Source organism: Mesocricetus auratus, unplaced genomic scaffold (assembly GCF_017639785.1).
Source record: "Mesocricetus auratus isolate SY011 unplaced genomic scaffold, BCM_Maur_2.0 Super-Scaffold_100019, whole genome shotgun sequence".
Lineage (NCBI taxonomy): Eukaryota > Metazoa > Chordata > Mammalia > Rodentia > Cricetidae > Mesocricetus > Mesocricetus auratus.
This window is the reverse complement of record NW_024429200.1, coordinates 39,975,365-40,001,539: the sequence shown is the minus strand read 5'-3', so window position 1 is coordinate 40,001,539 and position 26,175 is coordinate 39,975,365. Positions and strand designations below refer to the sequence as shown.

General features: G+C 35.3%; 1 protein-coding gene across 7 annotated transcripts in view; it reads right to left on the bottom strand.

The window, feature by feature from the left end:
- Window positions 1-26,175, bottom strand: part of Sema3a (semaphorin 3A) — a 454,628-nt gene that overhangs the window by 7,945 nt on the left and 420,508 nt on the right. For all 7 annotated transcript variants that reach the window (XM_040728504.1, XM_040728502.1, XM_040728503.1 and 4 more), the window contains 4 exons: window positions 24,162-24,253; window positions 18,721-18,762; window positions 15,831-15,988; window positions 10,399-10,466 (listed from right to left, as the gene is read on the bottom strand). In XM_040728504.1, the coding sequence (XP_040584438.1) occupies window positions 10,399-10,466; window positions 15,831-15,988; window positions 18,721-18,762; window positions 24,162-24,253 (360 nt within the window). The remainder of the gene's footprint in view (window positions 1-10,398; window positions 10,467-15,830; window positions 15,989-18,720; window positions 18,763-24,161; window positions 24,254-26,175) is intronic.

The following is a 26,175-nucleotide window of genomic DNA, read 5'->3' as shown; positions in this document are numbered from 1 at the left end:
CTGTCTCACCTTTCCTCTTACCATGCCCATCCTTTATTCTCTCTAAAAATGTATAAACAGGAGAAATAGTATATCCATGGCTATCTTCTCACCATCCTAGATATTTTTTTATATTTTATTTCCTCTCATTTCCCCAGGGAGGGTGAGGCCCTCCATGGGGGTGTCCATAGTCTGTCATTTCATCCAGGGCAGGGCCTAGACCCTCCCCCAAGAGTCCAGGGTGAGAGTGCATCTCTCATTGTTGGATGGGAGTCCAAAGTCCATTTGTATACCCAGGATAAATGCTGATCTACTACCCAAGGCTCAATAGATTACCTAGGCCTCCTCCCTGACACCCACATTCAGGGGGTCTTGATCAGTCCCATGCTGGATTCCCAGGCATCAAGAGCTAACCCTTGTCAGGTCAGCTGTTTCTGGGGGTTAAACCAGCCCAGTCTTAACCCCTTTGCTCATCAATCCTCCCTCTCTGTTACTGGCTTTCTTGAGTTCAGCTCAGTACTTAACCGAGGGAGTCTGCCGCTTCTTTGATCAGCCACTGAATGAAGGTTCTGTTTCCCAGACTCTCTGGCCATAGGATTGTAGGCTGACACTCCCCAGATCTATTTCTAAAATCCATATATGAGAGAGTACATGCCATGTTTCTCTTTTTGTGACTGGGTTTCTTCTAGTGTCATCCATTTGCCTGCAAATCTCAGGATTCCATTGTTTTTTTTTCTGCTGAATAGTACTCCATTGGGTAAATGTACCACATTTTCTCTATCCACTCTTTGGTTGAAGGGCATCTAGGTTGCTTCCAAGTTCTGGCTATTACAAATAATGCTGCAATGAACATAGTGGAAATCCTAGATATTTTGATTATTATCTATTTTCAAGCATACTATTAATTTGTAAGAGCACCAGACTGTAATTTCATAGAACACATTGCGGTCAGTTACTCCATTTGAGTCAAATGCTTGACTGAAGACACTGTCCATTCACAGTTTCCCGAAGGACATAAAGTCTTGCATATCCAGGATTAGTACAATATAAAATCTCCCTCTGAAGCAAGCAGCTGACCCAAGAGCAGTTGTCCTGAAACCCAGGTTGCTAATGGGTAATTTCTTCTCTCAAAACTGTCTTAATGGGTAATTTCTTCTCTCGAAGCTGTGTTGGACTGGGAACCTGGTGGCTGCTGTGGAGGAAGACCATAGTAAAACTCTACTGTGCTGCTCACTCTGTTCACGTCACAGTATTTTAAGTGTGGGGCCTGCTGTCTTGCCGTGGTTTGTGTATGTCAACCTTTGGGAAATATTTATTTCCTGTTTTAGAAATCACTGAGATTCTTTTATAACAACTGGCTAGTAAAAATGTACTCTGCGATCCTACTCCTCTCTTTTGCTGTCTTAAGGAACAACATCAAGCAAATGCAAAGTATGAGCAAGACATCTCAGTAATGTGTTCTCACTGCATGATGGCTTTTGTTCTCTGTGAGTGTTTCTCTTCACTGCCAGTTTTTCTTTGCCTAACTTTTGCTTAAGTAAAAGAAAAATGATTACAAACCGCCTTAAACTGTAAAGATTCACAGCATTTATAGCATATGCATGCAGTTGTAACTTTAGCTTTTTGTTTTTATTATGATATATCTTGGTAGCTCCATGCTGTGTCTTCCATGAGATGAGACTGTCATTCGTCCACGATGCAGTAGTGAACCTGCAGCTGAGGCTAGAACAAAACTCAGGTCCTTCTGCCTCAGCCTCCCAATTGTTTAAGTATATCCTTATCATCTGTTAAGAAAACACCATGATTTTACAACCATACACCTAGCTGCTATGTAACACAATTGGACATATTTTATGAATAGATTTTTTCCAATACAGGGTTTCTCTGTGTAGCTTTGGAGCCTCTCCTGGCACACTCTTTGTAGACCAGGCTGGCCTCGAACTCATGGAGATCCCACCTGCCTCGGCCTCCCTAGTGCTGGGATTAAAGTCATGCGCCACCACTGCCCGACACGAATAGAATTCATACAAACACTTTTTATATAAGGAAATAAAGCAACCATTTTACAATTTAAATCTCTAAGACCATTAAATTACAAAAGAAAAACCCAGAATAAATCACTATAAAATTGTCCATTAGGGCCTGGAGAGAGGACTCATCAGTCAAGAGAAATTGAAGTGCAGTCCCTAGGACCTGGAGTTCACATCCAGCACCTCAACATGGTGTCCAGCAGTGGCCTGTAACAGTGTGGGCACAGTGTGGCTTGTTGAATTCCAGCTCAGTGAAGGAAACCTAATGCGTTGGCCTAGAATATCAAGAGACATTGCCTCAAAAGAGAAGAGAGTGGCAGGGGACACGTGGTCTCTTCTTCTGGTCTGTGTGCATGCACACATAAATGCAATAAATCCTCTAGACAGATAGACACACATTACAAACAACTCTTTGAAATCTAAACTAAAAATTGCCAATTGTTTGTTAATATAGAGGACTAGAATTCCATCACCAGTATTTTACTATCATTTTTATTTCAATTTCAAAAAATTAGAGATATTTCTCAGCTATTCAACATGATTATTATGCTCCCTGGCTTCAATGTGCTTGGCATTGCATATGTATATGTGTATATATAATACACTCACATGAATACACATACATACACACATGTATATCTGTATATATGTGAGCGCATATCAGCTGCTTGTCACTTTTTGGACTGTCTTAAATTAAGAGAGGGAGCATATTAGACTGTGCATGAAATTGCAGAGACTTTGTCAGCCGCCCCTCTTCTGCTGTCTGTACACTTTCCTGGCTTGTTTTGAGGAAACCAGAGCATAGAGACAAGAAAGAAGAACACACTTTCATGGAAAAGAAACTGTAACAGAACATACTTAGTAGAGCATCCGTGAAACATGATTACAAATGATGCAGATGAAATGGCTGTTGCAATAGTTTCAACTGTTCAAAAGTAAAATCCGGTGTTAAGAGTCTGCAGGAAGACAGATTATGCAGCGACTTAGTGCCAGTCCTACTTCCCTTTAAGCATTAAAAAGCACCTCATCTTCAACACAACTGAAAACCATCTCACTCTTTGTGACGCATGTAGTTATACTACTAACAATTATAGATAAATTGATCATTTCTCTCAATGTGGATACCATAATATCAGCAGAAAGGCAATCATGAAACCTCACCAGATGTGTGTTGAGCGGCAAACCTAAATAAATACACTGAATTTAAAAGCTGCAATCTTATATAACTTTGACACCCACAGGAGCAGACTCTAAGTTTAACAAATATAAAAGGGCAAAGGAATTATAGTCCTACTGTGGTAGAATATTTCATTAAAATGCAAGTGAGATAGATGTATTTTAACTTTAACAATCCTAAACTAATTTATTTAGAGGCAGTGGAATCAGATTATTTCATAGCAAAATATTGTAATATGAAATAATAAAGGAGTAATGATATTTGAGATGTCATTATGCGTAGTTTTATATTTTTCATGAAAACCTGTGCTAGCAGTGGCTCATGAAAGATGTACATTTCCAGGAAGAAAGCAGTTTAATTAAAAAAGTTTAAATTTCATTTTACATTACAACCTTTTGTTATGAAAACTGCCATAGACATTAAGGATGCCATTATTAAACTGATATAGTAAGTTCTCCTGGGTTCAACAATCTGAATAGAGCAAAATAACTGAAAGCAACTAAATATTAAAATTATGTAAAAATCAGCAGTGTGTTTGGATAACACAATGTTTCAATATGTTGCAGCTGCTAATGACAAGAAGTAATGTTTTTGAGGAAGCAATCTTCAATTAATCATTTCCTCTTTTAGTGGGATAATTTATGGAAATGAAATGAGACTAATAAAGCAGAAAGAATGGGAGGAAAGAAAGAAGTTAAATAAATTGCTTCCTTTTGTAACAACAGAGAGTCATGATATCCATCATTTGGCCAGAACTATCATGTTGCTTAAGGCCTTATTTAGTATTTGATTCTCTTCCAATAGCACAGAAATAGAAGGGATCACATTTCAGCTTCCCATTTATTTCATTCTCCATTTTAACCCCATATACATTTCCCAAGATTGAAATGTGAACAAATGTAACAATCCTGGAAAATATAACGTCAGATCCAAGAGAGATGGATGAGGTAGTGAACCACATAGACATTCCTTCTTTGATTTCTGGTATTGGATTCTGATGTGTTTGTCCCTTATTGAGAATTGAGTTTCACAGACAATAACTATAAAATCAACACAACTTGAAAGAGAGGCAGATACAAAGTAATGTAACTACCCATTTCAGGTACCTAGGAAATGTAGTTACTAGGCTATGTAAAGACATCAATTCTAGTTGTTTTATCAGATTGTATTTGTGATATTTTTCATCTATATTCTCTGAGAATGGTCAAGAAAAAAAGGAAGCATGGCTCACACTTTCAGTGAAACATAAAATGTAGCAATGTGTTCTTAAGCAATTGATCATTTTGTTTTTCTTACTGATATATATATATATGTATGACCACTCAGAAATGCAGCATTCTATTATCAAAAAGACTTCAAGTAGGTGAAAAACATCTTAATTTCAGGAAATTATAAGGCATATCATGGATGGGGTGGATATGAATCATGGGATAACAAAAAACAAAAAATGACAATGAAGAAAAAATCATTATACCATAGCCTAGACATGCATTTAACATCTGCATATTTCGATGGATAGCAAGCAATTTATCAAATGTTCATTTTGGGGGGCAGTTAAAAATCTAAAATATAAATTATAGCACGTGAAAGGAATCACACTTGTTTATCAGTGGAATGTCTGTAACATGGTTTTTCAAAGTTCATGGTGATGGTTGCAGCCATTAGTCTCTGTAATTGTGGGTGGACTGTCACACAGGCTTCTGAATGAAAGCACATGCATTTCTATTTAATCTGTCTATCAGATATGTGAACAGTATTAATGAAGGTTAGTGGATGTGACTTAAGAACAAAAAGACTAAAAGAGATCTTATAGAAAATGTAAGTATATTATATAACTACTTGGTAAAACCTATTAAAATTGTAAGCTATATTTTAGGTGCAAATCAAGATGTGTTTTTGTTTCTGGGCATTACTTATCAGCTCGGCCATATTGTTTGAAATTTCAAACAGGTAATCTTCAATATTTCTTGTGTCTTTGTGTTTATTGGGATTGGTTCTTAGAATGTGCTTAACAGCATAAGGACAGAGAGGGGTAAGCAGGCTGATAGGCAAGTGGATTTTAGCAGTATCATTTTATAGTAATTATTTTATTGGAGAAAGTAATTTTCTAGTCACTAATACACTAGAGTATCTTATTTTTAGAAAAATTATTTTGAAATAATGATGAAACCAATGTGTTGTGAAAAGGAACAGACTTGGACTAATTGTACTTGCCACAGGTATATTCTCTTCATAATATATGATATCATGAATAGTGTTTCTTAGTATAGAGGACGATGAAATGCAAAGGCTTACAGAGTGGTACCAATATGCATATATTTACTGTGATATTATGAGTCTATTGCAACATCTGGTATATTTTATTTTCATGATTTTATAGTAAATGCATTACCAAACAAAGCAAAATAATCTATATGCCAGAGAAAGATTGCCATAGGAACAATTGCTTAAAAAACTAGAACAGGAAACATAGAATTTAATCTTTCATTTACTTTCCCCAAGCGATTTGATGGCAGATAGGAAACAATCATTTGCAGAAGCAGAAATCTCCCATAAACAATAATGAAAATACCATCTTGTATTATAATGATACTTGATCCTTATAACTTTTGGAATTAAAGGAAAAATGCAGACAACTTAGAATCCCTCTTTATAGTAATTAAATTTAAGTGCACAAATAGATTATCTTGGATGAAATGAAGAATTTTGTAAAGAAAATGAAGTCAATAAAAATATCACAAACATACCTATTTAGTCCATATAATTGATTATTTGCCTTAGGCAACAGGTAAAGACAACTGTTGTTCAATGATTACTTTAGTAAAAAGAGTTTTAAGGGTGTTTATAAAAGTCATAGGCCATAACATCTAACCTGTTTCTGCAATGCACAGGCATTGCATCTGAACTGTCCTGATGTTAGGTTAAATCTTACCTTTGCTCTTGATCAGGGTTGAAGTTGCTTTATTTCAGAAAGGATTCTTTCTTATTTTCCCCATGTCAAACTCTACCAACCTGACGTATGTTGGGATTAAATTATCTGTATGAAGTCATGGGTCTACCTGGTTTGCGGGAATACCAATCTTAAACCTTCATTAGTGCTGCTTTATAAATCGAAGAAAAGTTTTTTCTCCCTTTTCTTCCACCTATGATTATGACTAGGCATCATTTTTTATTGTTTCCTTCATCTACCTGGGTGTTTATTTCTCCCTTAGACTTTTATTGAAGATTCTGTCTGAGACATTGAATTTGGAATCCTGAACTAGATTGCCATCCTTGGTCCATTTTATTTCTTAGTAGCTTGTGATGTTGTAGTACATTTAATCTTCATTGTTACCTTATAAGTGGTATTTCATCATTTATGGAACTTGGGGTTTAAAAGGATGACATTAGAACCTAGCTCAAATCCCAAAGCTCCTCTTTGGGTTAAATGCCTCCTTTTCATATTTGGAAGATGATAGATTACAGATTGTAGAGTCATAGTTGACAAAATACTAAACTTTTGCCTCTCTAGACCAAAAAGACAGCACTGCCAAAGTGATTTTATGAAAACTGGGTATGAGTTTTGATGCCAATCAAGACATAAATTGAGATGGGCTAGCTGTGGAGATAATTTAGAAGATTGACTTCTGTGGGTATTTTATTGTAGGACATTAGAAAGGAACCGCATGGATTCAGAACAGCCAAGAAAACCATTAGAAAGTGAAATTGAACGATGCCGCTGAATTAGAAGATAGAGCATAAAGTATGTCCATGACTCAGAAATACAAGGTGCTGGAATGCATTTTAAAAATGAAGCTTTTTGCTTTCTGGACACAAAAATCATAAATCGTGTTACGGCTCATTTTGGTTTGAAAGGAGGGAGGAAACGGAGACAGTGGAGAGGTAATTGACTTGGCCAGTCATTTTCTTAAATGTGAAGTTGGACAAGCTCCAATTTCAGGCACACTTTCCTTTGAGGGTAAGGGATGGATTGCAAACAACCTGAAATCTGTATTAGCATTGTGCCTGGTATGTGATTATAAAGACAAGATTTCCCAGTACACATGCACTGTTAGGGTTTGATGCTAAGGCCTTTGGTGAGTCAAGAGTCGTGTTTTGGGATCAAGGGAAGTGGGTTTTTCTGCTTCATCCACAACAGTTCAGCCTACTACTACTTTGCACAATAGGAACTTTCAGTGAGGGCATGTTGAGGGTTATATCAGAAGTGTAATTTCTTCCACCTTAATTTCAAGAAATTTTATATATAGTCACTTTATGAAAAAACTCAGGATATGTAAAATATAGAGTGTTACAGAGCATGTTTACCATTACAGCTGGAAGTGATCATACTGAAGTGTATAATTTGGCTTCACGTTGCTCAGGAGCTTTCTGTTAGAAAACATCTCATCTCTACTTGTTTCCATATGAGTACATATATTTTATTGAATGTGAGAAGTGACATTAGCAAGACAACACACATGATTTAAACAGGGCTGGGCTCTGGATTGGGGCCCATTTACTTTCAAATATTGGCATCTACTATTCTGAGATAATTCATGGATCCCAAATGGTAAGACTGAGCCTGGACAAATGGGGGATTCCTGACTGACTTTGCACACATTTGAACTTTACTGTAACCTGTGGTGTGTATGCTTTATATTTGGTCAATTAGCAGTAAAAACAGCCAATGAGCTCAGGGACCATTGAGGAAAGAGGGTTTTTATCATTTTGGAATTTTGTTAGCTTTTTGGACCTTTACTCCCATCTGTCTCAAACATAAAATAGAGGTGCTTACCAATCAAAAAATTAGAAATAGTTCTTGTAACACGAAACTGTCACAGTTCCTTTTCATCCCACATATGTGTTCAAACTGAGTTATTTGGAGCAGAATTCATTCAAAAGGACTTTACTCTCTATTACTAAAAATTCCTATGCACTTAGTTTTCATAGGCTTGAACCAACATAATGCCACCAATATATATCTTCAAAATGGGCAACACTACCTCAAATTAAATCATTCAATCATTCAATAATCAACAATATTTATTTAAACATGTCTTATTTTTAAAAAGATGTTTTCACGTTTCACATTGGTATATGAGACATTTCTACTTCAAGTAGATATTACTTTGAAACAGTATAAGAACTTTCCTACAGAGGCTCTAGAGATTGCTAAACAATTGGAGGCATCATGAAGATGAAACATGTAAGACTGCTAACGATTTTAGAACAGTTTAGCAACATTACATACTCAATTATCATTAGTTGAATGACAGCTCACAGTGATATTTTTCTCTGAGTTTCCATGCAGGTAAGTATGAATATTCATGTGTTTGTGGGTATACATACGTAGAGATGTGATCCACACAAATGTGCATGGAGACTAGAGGGTGATCGCCAAAATTTTTCCTTCCCAGGAGTTTCCTTCCTGTCTCCTTGTGTTTGGAGGCGGGATCTCTCATACCTGAGATTAGCCAATTAGGAAACTCTGACTGGGCTATGAACTTCAGGGATCTTTCTGTCTGTGTCTCCCAAGTGTTAGGTTACAAGGACAATCCATCGAGCCTGGCCTTTTACGCAGCTGAGAATAAAACTTAGTCACCTTCCTAAGACATATCTGTAGCATTTATAATGATATTTCTTAATACATGATATTAGTTAAAACGAATATTGATTTCTGAATATGACTTTGGTGATGAAAATAATGAGTATCTTTTATTCTAGGATGAAAAATAGATGCTATTTAGTTCAAATCTCTACTAGAAATCTAAAATATTAAGTATTTCTAGTATCCCTTCATTTCCATTCTTTCAAAATTACTGAATGGTTCTAATATTCTAAATGTTATTTTTATTATAAGAATGTAACAAAGCCCATACTGGTATATAGATTATAGTCTAACTGTAACAACTTCTAATTTTTTCTCCTTCTGCTTTTACCTCTGATCTTTATCTCAACTGTCAAGATACAAGCATATGAATTCTTCCAAAAATGCATTAATAATTACTATTCGCTTATTTATGTAATGATGTTGACCACAATACAGTATTTTCACTTGAAATAAATGTATGGAAAATTAGTAGATGCTTGATTATCTAAATGGAGTACGCTCTTTGTAAAACTTGGGGAAAGGCATATTCCTCAGTCAAAGACAACTAAAACTCTTCTATTCACCAGTCTTTTTCTTCAAAGTCAGCAGAGTGACCAACAGAAAAGCTATTGCCCAAAAAGTTTAAAAGTGAGTGATTTTAAATTTTTTTCTCCAGCACATCCTTATTCTCCCACGATTCTACCAACTGCTTTTGAGTCCAGAGCTAACACATTGTGACTACAAAAGGAGGCCTGAATTTCAAGAAGGTAACAGGTTCTGCAATGCATGCACAAGAGCTACATGTAGTGGTGGTTCCCCTTTACCATACATAAAACAAGACTATTCCTCACACCTAGAAAATCAAATGAAAATTAATTTATAAAAGCAAGAGTGTTTTGTGATACTGTACAAGGCACCTGAGGCGAAAACAAGATAATTGTTTTCAGTTACAGTGTTCATGCTTTGCATGGTAACTAATATTTTTTAACTGTTTATTAGTGTCACTGTCATTGAGAAAGTCTCCCAGCAGAGGGAAGCACAACTTCATTAATAATCTCATAAACTGAAATAGGGAGAATGAGCTTATGCTGCAATGATGTATTTTAAATGGAGATCTTATGATATATCAGATTAAATAAACAACTATGATGTTTAAAATATTTCAGTATCATAGAGAAAGCATACAGTGTGCTGGTTACAAATTGCCGACCTCAAGGAGGAAATATGCATCTGGTATTTTACCTTAGGGACATTGCTTCCTTGTCTATTTGACTCAAATACTCAGAAAGAATATACAGACTTAGCATCATCGCTATATAAACATATGGCTTCTCGGTTATTTTAACATTAACCCTTTAAGTTTATTTGATATATTTTAATGAAATTTTTTGCTACACATCTCTTTGACTTGTAGATGTATGTTCATAGTCCTGCCTTCTTTTGTCCATGTAAGAAATTTGAGTTTTATATCTCACAAAGATATAAATTTCTTATACCTGTGATCATAAAAACTATTCCTGTTTTGTGTGTTCTTCAGTATCTTCTTCATGCCAGAACATATTTCCCCCAAAGAATTCTTGAAAAGATGTATGTACACTTGTCAATTTAATATCAGAGGTTTAAAGTTGAAGCTTGTAACTTACCATGGTGCTGTAAGTCTGAACAGTGCGTCAGTGGGTCTCCATTTCTTATGTCTTGTCGTCTTGTGCGTCTAAAATAATTTCAATTAAGAGACATTATTCTATGTCTATTTTTCCAGTTATGGATTTATGATAATAACGAAGAATCAAAATTGTGATGAATATTATAGACATGAAGGCAAGAAATGCATTTCTTTAAGTGTGGCTATATGAGGGGTCAAAGATGATCAAACAGGGAAACAAGGACACTAATTTCCAGCAACTGAAACCAAAGGTCTTTAAACTATTACTAATAGACTTGCTTGCTTGTTTTCTCCTAGGTATTGGTCAACAACCATCTGACATTGAGAAACTCTGGACTTAATATTAGAAAAAAATAAAGTATAATATGTTGAAACAGCAACCCATCTTCAATAAATGCAAGACCATGCTGGGGAAACCCACAGGATAGCTGACCTGAGCAAGTGGGAGCTCACAGAACCCAGTCTGACAGCTGGGGAACCAGCATAGGACTGAACCAGGTCTCCTGAACGTGGGTGTCAGTTAGGAGGCCTGGTCAGCCTATGGTGCCTCTCGTCTTGGAACCAGTATTTATCCCTAGTCCACAAATGGACTTTGGGAGCCCATTCCCCATGGAGGGATACTCTCTTAGCCTAGATACATGGGTAGGGACTAGGCCCTGCCCCTAATGATGTGACAGATTTTGATGATCCCCCATGGAAGGCCTCATCCTGCCTGGGGAGTGGATGGGGGGAGGGATGGGAGTTTTGGTGGGGGACCTGGGAGGACAGGAGGGAGAGTGAATTAGGATTGATATGTACAATAAGATTGTTTTTAATTTAAATAAAAAAGGAAAATAAAACAAATTGAACTCTTATTCTCGTCATCAATGTGGGTGTAAACTGGAAAATTAAAATTCACATGAATGATGACTTCTTCATTGCTCAAACAGACTATAAAATATACTATTGTATAACTTTAGAATATTTAAACTAAGAATTCCTTCTTTTATTACTTTTTAATTTTGTTATGTAAGTATTTCATAGAAAAGCATCTTTATTGTGTACTTTTTTTATTTTTTGGTTTTTTGAGTCAGGGTTTCTCTGTATTGTTTTGTAGGCTGTCCTGGTACTCACTCTGTGGGCTGGCCTCGAACTCACAGAGATCCGCCTGCCTCTGCCTCCCCAGGGCCGGGATTAAAGGCGTGTGCCACCAACGCCAGGCTTATTATTGTGTATTATTTTATCTTTTGTGGTACCACATATAGAACTCAGAGTGTATTGCATGTGCTGTACCATTGAACTATACCTCCTGCGGTTGGTCTTTAGTTCCTTGTTTTAGATATAGGGTCTTCTTTTACAGTCATGGCGAGACTGCTAGGGTTTCAGGTATACACCACCATGATTGCCCTAGCCTCCTGTTATGATTGCAAATCAATTTATCTGTGCATTGGGGCAAAGAAGGAAAGCAACCATAAATGTTGAATTTAAAGGCAAGTTCTCCTTTCGCTAGGAGAATGGGTGTATCAAGATGACCTTCTCTTTTACTGAAGAGAAGAACATATATATCAAAACAGAGTTAGCTTCCTTTCCAGGCTTCTCAAGCAGTGTGAGGTTCCTTGCTGTGAGACACACTTGGAGGATTACCTGGCCTCCTGCTACCAGATAGAAAATAGATGTGTAGACTGAGAGTAAGAAATATAGAGAATGGCTGGGTGTAACACACAGGAAAAGTGGCTATAACTGACTGATTATTTTTCATCAATTTTAAAAGTACTCTCTTGAGTACCTTTGAATAGGGTTACTTTATTGGTCATTGAGAATTGTAAACATGGAATTCATTTTACAGTATTCATAAATTTAGAAGTCTAAAGTATTTATAGATTTTTATTTGTAGAAGTAGTGAGACTATCAAACAGATGTGTACATTTGAAAATTGAGCAAACAAGAGAACTGTGAAACCCGAATCACAAAGCATTGGGGAGAGCCTTTCTCAATGATTCAAGCTTTAAAAACTGTTATCAGAGGACACAAGCATGGTAAGGACTCTGCACACCCTTCTCAAACACGTATCTAGTGTCAGACACATGGAGTTAGATCAAGGAAATTATCTAATTCACAAGGAAAACAAAAGCACTAATGAAATTTTTTTGGTCTTAATTTGTGAGTGTGTGAGAACTGCTTTCAAATATAGGAGTTTTAACTATAGTTGTCGTCATCTCTTTTATTCCTTCTTTAATAAGAAAAACTAAAATTACAAACCTCTTATTAGCAAATCTTGTGATGTTCTCCATCATTATTTCTTATAAAAAATGGTACTCATTTTTAGAGCAAATATGAATCCCACATGTATGTTTGAGCAACACAGAAGTCCCTTAGAGCTAAACAGTTTTAAGAAGGGTAAAAATTTAATCTTAAATTATTCATAATTATCACAGTAATGATTGTATATTGCAATCTATTAAACTAGCCATGGTTTCCTTAATCAGTATATATTATCTTCAAACTAGGCTCATTTTTTCTAATATAAAATTCCAACAGATTATGAAATTAATAACTATAACACTGAAATCTAAAATTTTGAAAGTTTAAGAAAACTCTGTTATGCATTTGGTTGTGAGTCATCTATGTGGGTCTGGGAACTGAACTGGGGTCCTCTGTAAGAGCAGTAATGCTCTTAACCACTGAACCATCTCTCCAGCCCCAGTTGCATATAATTAAATTGAAACCATATTATGTAAACATCAATGAATGTATTTAAGTAGATATTAGGGTCATACCTCCCTATAATATTTGTAATGTTGCAAAACATGCTTCACTACTGTGAAAGGCTGGTACACAGAGCTTCTTTGCAAATGCTATGTATGCTAAAACAAATTTATATTGTTCCTAAATGTAGTGACTTAGGGATGATAGTGACTTTCTCTGTCTTAACCAGTCAATGTGAACAGTAGTAAGCTTAAAGGCACATTAGCAAGATATTACGTATGCTTTCATCCATCCATCATTGCTTCTTCCTGAAACAGTACATATCAATAAAGGCAGTTATTAGCAAAAAGTACAGAATATGGTTATACTGCTGCTTTGTAAAATCGAGAACTATTTTTATTTTATTTAACACTAGTAAACTAATTTGTTTGTCACTTTAGGATATATCTAGCAGTTCTTTGTAATAGGAGAGCATTTCCTAAAAATATTAAATTTCAATTCTATTTTATTAAGCTTTATTCAAATTTTTACATACAATGTATTTTACCATAGTCTTACACCTCCTCAATACCCCCCCAATCCTTCTCATTCTTTATGCATTGGATCTTTCGTAGGAAGCTGCAATTATGTTTAATCTTTATGTGCTGCTGTCAATAAATCTTTGGGCATGTCTGCATTGTGCATGCTGTACCTGTATTTTGAGCATGTAGATTTATGTATGTGTGTACCTGTGTACTTGTGTAGGTTAAGTGTGTCTTTTTCTATTCTGTCCACTACCACCAACATCATCACCATCATCATCTTCACCATCATCATTATCATTTTGAGAAAGGGTTTCTCACTAACCAGGAGACCACGCATTTGACTGAACCTGGAGTTCATCAAATTTCTCATTAGAGAATCTGATCAGTGAGCCTTCAAGATCCCTCTGTCTCTTTAGCAGGCTTTACCCTGAGATCTGGGATCTGAACTTGGGTACTCATGAAATAAGCACTTACCCACTGAGCCATCTCTCCTGCACCTGTTAATAACTTTCTAATTATAACTTAGCAATTTTTATTTAAACAATTCCTTGTAAAATAACTGTAAGTATTACCAAGATAACACTTAAAATGCATAAGTGGTACACACACCCACACCTTCCCTCTATACAGATGAGATGTGATTATATAGTTTTATGTTTCAAGTTAAAAACCCTATAAATATAAGATGACAGAGTAATGACAGGGACATTTAAAACTTCTTGAGGTAAATAAGATGTATTTAGGAATTTTAGCTAATTACTATTAATGCAATGAAGACTCAGTGCAACTTTAAAGAAAAAAAACTATTGTATTTTACATACCAATTCCAGTCTCCTCTCCCTCTCTTCCATCCTCTCACTCTCCCCACCATCTCCCCTTTCCCCACCAGGTCCACTCTTTAGAAAGGGTGACATCTCCTATGGGGAATCATTAAAGTTTGACACATCATTAGAGACAGGACCAAGGCCCTCCTCCCTGTTTCTAGGCTGAGCAAGTTATCCTTCCATAAGGAATGGGCTCCAAAAAGTCAGTTCATGCTCTAGGGATAAATACTAGTTCCACTGCCTACGGCCCTGTAGACTGCCGAAGCCCTCAACTGACACATTCAGGAGGCCGGGTTTGGTGTTATGCAGGTTCCCCAGCTGTCAGTCTGGGGTCCCTGAGCTCCCATTTGCTCAGGTCAGCTGTTTCTGTGGGTTTCCCCACCATGGTCTTGACCCCTTTTCTCATCCCTCCTCCCTCTCTACAAATGGACTCCAGGAGTTTGCTCAGTGCATACATTTTGAGTTGTAGGAAGAAATTCCTGACTTCTACTGTATCAGTGTGTATGTGTGTTTGTCTCTGCGTGTTGGGACACTGAGACTCATGCCCCATTGCACGTGAGAAGCCGAGTTGACAACCTTGTATTTCAGTGCTCTCCTCCCCTTGTGCTTGAAGCAGGACCTTTTGTTGTTTGCTGCTGAGTTATGTACAGCAGGCTGTCTGTCTTGTCCTTTCTCTTGTCCAGTCTCACTTGCTATAGAAGCACTGGGAATACAGATGTGCATACCACATCCAGCATACATAGCTTCTGGGGATTCCATTCCAGGGCCTCACACTTGCATGACAAGTACTTTACCCACTAACGCATCGCCCCAGCCTTCATAGTCACTTTTTAGGATTGTGTTCTCCTATGTCTCTTAGATTCCATTCACAAATGAACTCCTGTCTGTTAAGAAATTTTTCATTTGGTAGCATAAATGGCCTTATTAAAATTAAAATCAAGACATGATATTTCCAGATAGACAAAAAAGTAGAAATGTGATGACATAACATTGGGTTCAGAAAGTTCAAAGCCTAGACTTTGTTCTATTTTCTGTTCATAACTTTTTTTGATATTTTGGCCCTATTTCTCCCATATTAAAAAAACTGCAAATCTAATTGCCAACTATGAGAATTTAGGGATATTGTATTGCTGTCCTAAAATTCCCTGTTATTTGTTCTATCTTATTTAAGATTAAACTTTCCTACTATACATTCTTTTTTTGTGTTTTTTTAAGGAAATGGGGAAACAAAACACAATAACAAAGTAACAATAGAAATTTTAGCTATCATGTTTATATTCCAAATCTTTATTTGCACAGAAAGGTGGTGTGCTGTTCTATTAAGCAAATCAATAAGGCTGCTAAGAAGCATTTCATTTCTCCTTTAATGTTCACCTTACCTCTTTGCAGTGGGAAAATAGCGTGAACACGATGAACCATCCCAGGCACAGTAAGGGTCCCGGGCGAGGCAGCATTCTGCACAAGCTTTTCCATAAATGTCACAGCGATGTAGAGGAAGCTGTGCGACCCCAGCAGCTGAGCCAATGTACAGTTGTTGCTGCAGAAGGTAAGAAAACACTCTTTGGACTCTCAGACCTGTGAATTGCACTGTGACAATCCTATACATACAACATGAATTAAAAACGCAACACATTTTCAAAAGTTGTATGAATACTGAGTCATGTAGTAGTACTCCACTGGCAAAGAACTTTGAAGCATATTTTTATTTTGCTAGGAAGGATATGAATACTGAGTTTTAGAACAACTTCACTGTGAACAACAGGATGTTCTTTGATATTATAAGTTGTCTGATAGGAGAAATAGACATGGTTTACATTGCAGTTCCACAGACTTTCACTTACAGATTATATTTGTGTTTGTGTATGTGTGTATGTGTAAGTTGAATGTACACTGAAGTATTTACTGAAATCTAAGAAATGTTTTTATAAATAACAGGTCAATGCTTAAAGCTGAGCAAAATATTTGTATTTTTATAAAATAATAACAAGAAGTAGAAATAAAAAATCCATTTCATTGTCCACACATTTTCCTTGTTAAATATTGGTATTCTATGCAACGAAATAAAGAAACAAAATAATTGTGTATATTAATAAATTCTTAATTTGTTTTGCTATGTTAGTTTTAGTATTATACTGAATGAGGTGGTAAATCAGCACAGTTTAAGAAATGTTGTTTATTCCCTAGTAAGAAAATATATTTCATATTTTTTAAAATAATGAAATTAGAAATCTTCTGAATAAAGTCACTTTCAATGTGATAAAAAATGAGGCAGATATAATAAACTTAGTAAATGTGAGATTATTTAGGGCTTTGTAGCAATAACCAGAAACATGGTTGGCAACAATGAACATGGACGTGAAAGCCCTGACATTGATATCTATTTTCTTTTGATATTTTGAGACAGTTTCATAAAACCTAGGCTAACCTTCATCTCCTAAATCCCCTGCCTCCACTACCCACCTCTGGATTATGGGTGTTTGCTACTAGCCCTTGCTTTGTAATCCTGTTTGAAAAGGTCACTGACCAAACTGGCCATGCTATCAAAAGAACTCATGCTTGGCTAATGTTTCAGAAGCATATGCCAAATTCATAATTATAGATTTATTGGCACATGGCATTTGAGTAGGAAAAGAACTACCCAAACAAATTATCTGTATCTGACATATGCTTTTAGGAAAAAAAAAAAGGAAAAAATATACAGGAAAAAGAGAAAAAGCAAAAATATTATAACCATCCAAATGACTTACAGTTATGAAAACCTAAACTCCAATAAATTGCCCCAGATTAAATGCAATTCAATGTCATTTTGATTTCATCATAATTCTTCAGGATTACTAATGATACATAAAATAATCATGCTATTCACAAGAAACATAGGGGCTGGCAGGCATCAATGAGCATAATCCAGTGACTAGCTAGAAACCTGATGTGCTTTTTCTGCCCAATTTAACATCACCACAGGAGATTTCACAGGCCTCCTCATGAGCTGTGGGCCATAAGCAGGACGTGATTTCATTATCTAGAGGGTTAGTTATATTGTCACTTTTCCCTTCTGAAATGCTGTCTTACTTTAAAAATGCTTCTAAGAGTGGATAAAATTGAGTCATACTGAATGAAATCCATCTTCCTTCCGTTAGTGAGAAAAGCAAGTCAGGGGTTCTTTCTTTTATTGTAGACTTTTAAACTGGCATTTTTTTATTTGAATGTTATATTAATAGGCAATGTTTTCAAATGTTTCAAAATCTTAGTTTTATTTCAAATCAGATGTTTTGCTAAGTTAGACTTAAAGGTGATTTTTTAAGGATGGGCTCTGAAGTCTACCAGGGAATAAATATAAATGAGTATCTTTAAAATCATTACAGGAAAGATTATTCCTGTCCAGCTTCCATCCTGGAAAGCCCCAGATTTCCTTGCCAACATGTGACAATTTTTAGATTTGAAGAACAGGTGAATACATGTTAATGAGGTGTAAGATACCAGTATCAGGTCAATAACATCTGCACTCTGAGCTTAAATATCTTGGAGATTATCAATCTATTTTGATATGCCTGTGTGAAAAGTATTTTGCTGACCATTATTTAGTGTTCTGTTCAAGAGGTGGAACACTGTCAAAGGCAAGATAGGCAACAGATGAGAAATAACTATACCCATCTGACTTTCTTATTCACGGTTCTATATACCAGTTTTTACAGCAGGAAGGGACATTGTAGTTCACTTTCATTTTTTATACTGTGTTAGTTACTAATTAGCTTCAGATCAGTGTATCAAATTATTTACAAAATTATCACTCATATACTGGATTGAAGAGTACATAACAATGTAGAAAACATAATTTGTTAGAAGTCAAACTTTGTGTCTTGTCTAAAGGTCCATTTGATAGGAATTATAAGCTGCCCTTAAATTCCGAATTTAGAGCATTCTAGAATATTCTGCTTGGTAGTGGGTTTAAGTGAAGCTACCGTTTCTGTTCTCATGATATACTACTGCTGGAGACAGGAGCTACTTTTTTAAACTAAGATCTTCCAAACATAATAACCAACTGCTTCCTTCTATTAACCTGTGAGATATACAGAATTTTATGAACCTGTAAGGCACAGATGACACAATTTTCATTCCTTTAGCTTGCTATAATAACAATACTTCTTGTTCTTCAATTCTTTTACTGCCCATTGTTAACCAATCTATAAGATAGGGATGATAGATAGATCTATCAAGTTCAAGTGAAAACTAATAAAACACAGTGTTGACCATAGCATATGATGATTTTACCTGTTTCGTGGAAAGTTCCATTGCTGATATAGTTGTTGGTTCCTAAACAAAAAACAAAAGAAAAGTTTGAAAAAGCTATTGTATTTGGTTAACACACTTACTGAGTTCTCAGAGAAATAATACAACAGCCGACAATCAATAGTATAACTGGAAATAGATCTGTCAAATAAGCTGAAGAGATAGGTGCTAACAATAAGGGCACATCAGTACCATTCAGATGAAAACCCTTGGGGATCTGGCCTGCAGTTGGGCAAGCTGTATTTGTCACCTGAAGAATGGACTTAGACAGAACTTTCTGTAGGCCCATAGTAAGTCAAGAAAAAGTGAATTCTTCACATTCCCCCTTCCTTCCTTGTTTCTTTAACTTCATCATCCCTTTTATTTGTATGTAAGATAAAGAAGGCATCACACGTTTTCCTTGGCCCTTTGATTTAGGTGGATCTGAATTTTCTAACCTGACTGCCATTCACCTCTTTGCCCTCTCCATCCTCTATATGATCTTTCATCTTCAGAAGCAGAATTCACCAATACAATTTCATTATATCTCAAATTCCGTTATTGTTCATTCCTGTTAGCCTTCCCTAACATCTTTTTGGTGTCTCCCAGGCAGGGTTACCTTCCTTCATCCATTCTTCCCACTCTGCCTTCATTCCACTGAGCTCAGCCACTCCAGTCCTGCCCACCCCACATTCAGGGGCAGAGCACAAAGTCTCCACTTCAAACCCACTGGTAAAATTGAGTACAACCTGCCTGGCATACAAGTAAAACAAATGGTTGAGGATGTGTGTTAACTGAATGGGCTAATTTGGAGTTTTCTAACACTTCTATTTTATGGCTTAAGTGAGTGATAGTAACTATTGAATATGATAATGATTTCTCAAAGAATTACCAATGACAAAGGCAACTATGATGCAAATAATGAAATAATGTCAGCCCATTGTGTCTACATAGAAAGAGTATATTTACTATTTGGCAGTATCAAGTCACAAAAATAAAAGCTGTATTTGATGATAAATATTCTGATTTAAATTCATTTTTAGGCTTCTATTATATTGGAATAAGTTAGCTAATACAGAAATTAAATGTGCCAGGAAAAATTTCCATGGGAGCTTCTTCCCCTCTAACCATTTCACATGAGAATTTCTCATGTGACTAAAGAAATAACTAAGTTTATGTGGGGTTGTATCAAAGAAAATTTGCAGTCAAGTTTCAAGACATCAAAAGTTACCATCCAAAATAATAAAATATGAGGCCTTTGTTCTTTTAAATAGAGTTTATTCAATTTTACCTCATATTTATTGATAATACAAAAGCAAAAACATCCATAATGGGTTATCATATGTAAACTGTAAAACTTGAGACAAACCTAAACACATGTAAAACCTCATGGAGTCATATTATTATGCCAACATTCAAGATTAAGCTCATAGAATCCTTCAGTTAATATAACCTTATTTATTATTTATATGAGGAAAGTATCAGTTTTAGAATATGTATTGCAATTGAATTTTAATACACAATACAATACAATGACATTCATTTAAATAATTTGTTTTTTTCTGAGAAATAACTAGTGGTGGATATGACTTCCATTTACAACAGATTTAGTTTCATAAGCATTTTTCCATGAAATTGGTTTCAATGTAAATTTAATTGGTGTTCATATTTAAAGAAATGAAATAAGAAACTTAGCATCTTTTCAAGATTTTCTATGACTACAATTTACTATATATCTCCCAGATATTTTAATTTAGTCCTTATTAAACTTTTGCGCTTGCAAAGCTTCTCCACCTGCTGATGTCGGGAAATCGTGATACAGCTCATAGATGCTCAGTGTTGGAAAGGAAGCTCCTTCAGAAGAAGTTAATAGACTGGGCTTTGGAAAGCAGCAATTACATTTTATATTTGAATGAAAATTAAACTCATTCATTTGTTTGCTCAGCTGTTCATGGAATATTGCATAAATTGGGTTTAAAATGCAAGTGTTATTGATGTAACTGCCTTGCGATCCTTTGCAGCCCATAGAACTATAAATAAGACCCTTTGTCCCCAAGGCGCCATGGGTGGATGTAACACTTTACTGATTCAAAAGGAAAGCCATGGAATGACAGTTTTAGTAAGAGAGACCTTTCCTACAGATACCCTATAGCAAAGATTACACACATGCACAAAGCTAAAAAGAATACATTGAATCTTTCTTAAAATAAAGCCTTGATACTGTTCTTATAATGTAAGACACAAACATGTATTATGCTACTTAGGCAAGAAATTAACACTATTCAATCCAGTAATACCTTTCCTAAAATTAAATTTGTTGAAGTAAAATTTCTACCTGTTTAAAATGTGTAGTTTGATGAGTTTTGTGTATGTAGTATTTGAGATTGAACCCAGGTCCTCATCCATGGCAGAGAAGCACTCAACAAATGAGCTTTATCCACAGTCCTCTTTCTAATTTTCATTTTGAGACAGGGCCTCAATATATGTATTTCTCAAGCTAGTCTTCACCTTGTAATCATCTACCTCTGCTTCCTGAGTAACTAGGATGACAGGGCTTCATCATCAAGCTCAGATAGATACTTTGATAATATTTCACAAATGTTATTGTTGTGTAACCAGTACAATTAAAGTATGTTTCCATTACCAACAAAAAAAAAAAAAAAAAAAAAAAAAGGAAAGCCATTTGGAAGGACGGGAAAGAAAAACCCACACTGGCCAGTTAAGGTGAAAAATCACCATGTGTCTGGCTTTTTGTATCTTCTTAGCTTAAGAAAAGACAAAGACAAGGAAGCCCACCATTGTAAAGCAGATTTTTAAGAGTACAACTATTTCCCAATACCTAACATATACGAGTTAGCTTAATTTTACCTCAAAACGTGAATCTGTAACAGTTCATGATTTAATCTTCATTGTAAAACTTAGATGCTCGATAAAATTAGCACATCACTCAGGAGCACAGAGAAAATTCAAATCCAGACGATTGCTGGCAAAGCACATTTAGATTCCAGCTGTATGTTAGTGCTACAATGCTATTTTGAATATTTACTAGCAGGTGTGTTAGTTTCTTAGTCTGACACACCAATGCCAATTTTACTTCTTTGAGTCTATAAAAAGTCTTACTCTGAATAGAAATTTTATTGCCAAAGGATATTTTTCTTTCTATACAGTGATTGGGATGTGATTTCACCCCAAATAAAAGTATCTTGTAACCAAAACCACTGGAATGTTCTATGATTAGCCAGAGTATTTTCCTAAAACCAATCTCAAGATAGCAAGGGGTATGAACTGGTTTTAATTCAAGAATTTATGAGTTATTCAGTCTGAAATAGACTCATTAGAACATGGTCACATGGAGATGGTAATATGGGTGAATTAATTTAACTTTAAATGTGTTTAAAAAATTATAAAAGAATATCAGCTAGGATCATGACCTTGAATCTTATCTTGCATATTTACACTATCAAGCTAAGGTACAGTTCAGCTGATCTTTTAAAACTATATTTTATTTTACATGGAATGGCACAAGTGTCAAATAGAAACATAGTAACTGTAACATTTCCCTGCTTGTCACTGTATGTGGCTGTAGCTTTAATGTATTGTGGTTTTTCTTTTTCTGTCCCCAACTGCAAAATTAAACAAAGCTTGACAGTGAAATATTCCAATTGCTAGCCCACGATATATGTATGAACTTTGGCTGATAGAATAGAACGCTGAAAGTAAATATTTCTGTAAACTCTGCCCAAAGACGTTTTGTCTGCTTGAGTGCCAAAGAAATAATCATGACAATATGCACAGCCCAGACCAAGAAGAAAATGGCAATAGCTTCCGTGAGAGGAGATATATTCCTTGTTGCAGCCATCTTTGAACACAATTGAGAGACATAAACAGTTTCTTTCACTACAGTACGATGTTAATTATTCATAATTGTTAGAAGCTGATAAATATTTTTTCTCATTATAGCTTAAATGCCATAGAAATGGGTCCTAGCAGACAACACTGGTGTAAATTTGAAAAGCATCTTGGAAAATCCCCAAATAAAAATAAAATGTAATAGATATTAAATATCTACATCTGCAAGTCTATTGGCTCCCATCATGCTTTTTTCTAAAAGACAATCTAGCTTAATCTACACTCCCTTTTAAGTAAAAATTTTTATTAATACATCAAGGAATATAGAAAAATGTGAAATGTAAACCTCAGATTCTAGAAACATTAAAAAGGAAATTTAGCTACAATATAGAATTGCTACCAAAATATACACAATTCAATTAATTTATAAAATGCAGAAAATAATGAAAAGATAAGAAAAATATCTACCAATGTCATACCATGACTTAAATAATGCTACACAATAAAACGTAATTTGATTAAGTTATAACAGAAAGTCAGTCTTTGAAACTAAGAAACAAAACAGAGGATAATGTTAGCTGCACTAGGCAGAGAATACTTGGGGAATGACCTCTCTCTGTCTCTGTTCCTGTCTGTATGTCTGTCTCTCTCTCTGTCTCTGTCTCTGTCTCTGTCTCTGTCTCTCTCTCACCCACACACACTCACACACAACTGAATTTTTAGAGAATCCTGAATCCATGTATGGTGAAGGAAAGCACTATCTGAGAATCATTGGTTGTTTGTAAGGTGCTGTTGTAGTGTCACCCATGACTTTATTTGCAGTGATTACATTAATAGTTGTTTTTTAAATGAAGGCTTTTTCCCTTTTTATTAGAGAATAAAATGGAATAAAATCATCAGAATTACATGGTGACGTTTCTGATGCACGTTTCCCATTATTCTCCCATCTTTCTTGAGCATTGAATTCCTTGAAAAGGTCCTTACAAATTTTACCTTATTTAATTTTTATCTCAGTATTGTTTAATTTAGTTAATAAACGTTGACTGAATTTATACTTTAGGCTTCAGAGATATAAAAATGAATACCAGATAGCCATTTGTGAACATAGTCCACATTGCTCATAATTTGTTTGTTAATCTAAATGGACTCTGTAATGGATGGCAGCCCATTTGTATAATTGTAGTTTTTAATTTGTAGGTTAAAGTTCTAATGCTTTTTGAGGTAACCAACTTGGAATAATGAATGGTGGGAATCAGTCCACACTCTATATTTGTATATCATTCCAGATATATTATAAAGTGCAAGAGAAGAAATTTTGAATGGCGAGAATTTCAGCTTTAAGATAACTTATACAAACAATATAAATTATAAATTGCATATTTTTTCATTTAAAAAAGAAAATAATTTTGACATCCTTACATTTAACTGTATTGATACTTCCAAGAATTTTTTTGATTAGTGTCTGGTTTTCTACTTGACCGTCTAATTAGAAGTATGTACAATAGCACTGTCTACAGAGACTTCAGTCTCCCAGTTGTCCTGGGTGATAGATATGCAGCCAAACCCATGGATGTTTGAAATTAGGCAGGACTCACCCTGAATACTGCCATTTCTTCCAGAAGAACCTCTTCTAAGTCATGCCAAGTTTCCTTGGGGACAGAGACCACCTTAAGGACAGTCCCAACATCTTTAAAAGAAAGCAGAGTGAAGGGTTACAATGGAAATAGATTAGGACAGAGTTTACCCCAATGGGACAATAAGGATTTTGGCAAAAAGGTGTTTTTGTTTTTAGCTTATGGAATGGACAGCATGTGTGTTAACCACAGCACACATGGAAAACTCAGGAGAAACCTCTGCAAGTCAATTCTTCCATTCCACTTTGGTTAGAGACCTCTTTCATTGCTTGTGACGTCTTGCAGCCCAATCCAGGTTAACTGGCCTCTGAACTTCTGAGTCCACCTTCCATCTTCCCATGGCAAGTACTTTCCATACTGAGCAATCTGCCTAGCTCCACGAAAATAAAAATTATCCAGAATGACACTTCATATTTCTTTTCCATGTGGATACATTAATAAACTTCTGTATACAAATGCATGTAATGCAGGTAGACTATAAACTATAAAGGTTGCTTTGGAACATAAAATTCGATTTTTAGAACTGTATAAAACTTTAAGGAAGATTTTAACCTAAAAGTGTAGAAATTTTCAAAAATATAATAAACAAAACAAAAACTCATGAAAGTTGGATTTTTTTATTTTAAAATTTCCTTTAACTTCCATGCTTCCCAGAATATGTTTTTACATTCTTATACATACACATATTTGTATGTATAAAAATTTGACATGACAGACTTTCCACTTTTATTTTGAAACCAGCATATGTCCATGGAGACTCTGTAGCTGTGAAATGTAAAGGATACTGCCCATACCAGTACAAGAGCCTCAGAGTTCCGAAGCGCACCCCTCCCCTAGAAGCTGCTGCCCTTCGAGGCCATTAAGGCAACCCAATGATACTGAAGTGAGAAAAGACAATAAACACTTCAGTTTACTTGTCACAATAATTTGTCTATAATTGGGAATAAATTTTAGAGAATTAAAGAAATTTAAATTCAGGAATGTAAAATATAAAAAAATAATTTATTTCATAGAGATTTAAGTTACTATCTGATTTTCATTATCAAGAGGAGAAATGCTGTAATTCCATATAAGTAGCATTAATTTTCCTATGTTACAGGTGTGATCTCATTCTTTGTTAGAAGGTAAATAGGGTTAAGATATTGAGTCTAAACAACTTCAGTTTTGAGTAAATTTGATCAATTCTTTGAGGTTTCTTTGGTTTGTTTGTACAAACTTTATCTTTTTCTAGAGAAATTCTTACCAATGTGGACAGGCATACCAAAAACTGAGATATTCATTCTTTTGGCCACTGTTCTCAATGAATTGTTAGAAAGTACTCTATGTGATCAAGGCTATCCCTTTTAAGGTTTTTAAAAGTCCACTTTTAAGAGGATCCGTCTGTGTTTACAGGACTTAGCCTGCTCATAGCACCAAAGATTAAAGGGAAATTAGGTTAATCTACTTAGTGACTCCACTGGGTCTCCTGGACTCAAACACAACTTTATCTGTGTTCCAGATCAAGTTTTACCGAATAGTATTTCAAACAATTTCACACAAATTGAATCAGATTACTCAACAAGGATCAATGTGCTATGAAGTGAAACTTAGTTAAAAGATAAAATTACTGTAATCAATTTACTTGCTGACAGATGACCCTGGTCTGTGATTTCCTACAACCATCCACATCATCCAATGTTCAACATCCTCATGAAAAGTTTTTTTTAAGGCAGTTGTGTCCTAGAGGAATTAAATGCTCATGATTGGTTGGCTTTGGTCAAATACACGGAAGCAGGTTTTGTTGCTTTGAGAGTGAATAAGGTACTTCTGAGCCAAAGATGAAGAACAAGGCCGGCGTGACATTATTGAACAAACCCAATTACGCTGCAGAGATTCAATTATAATTTGACATTAAAAGACAAGCTAATATTTACAGAAAAGAAATAGTATCATGTATTTCTTGATTATATTTGAAACTGTAGGTGCTACGCACAGT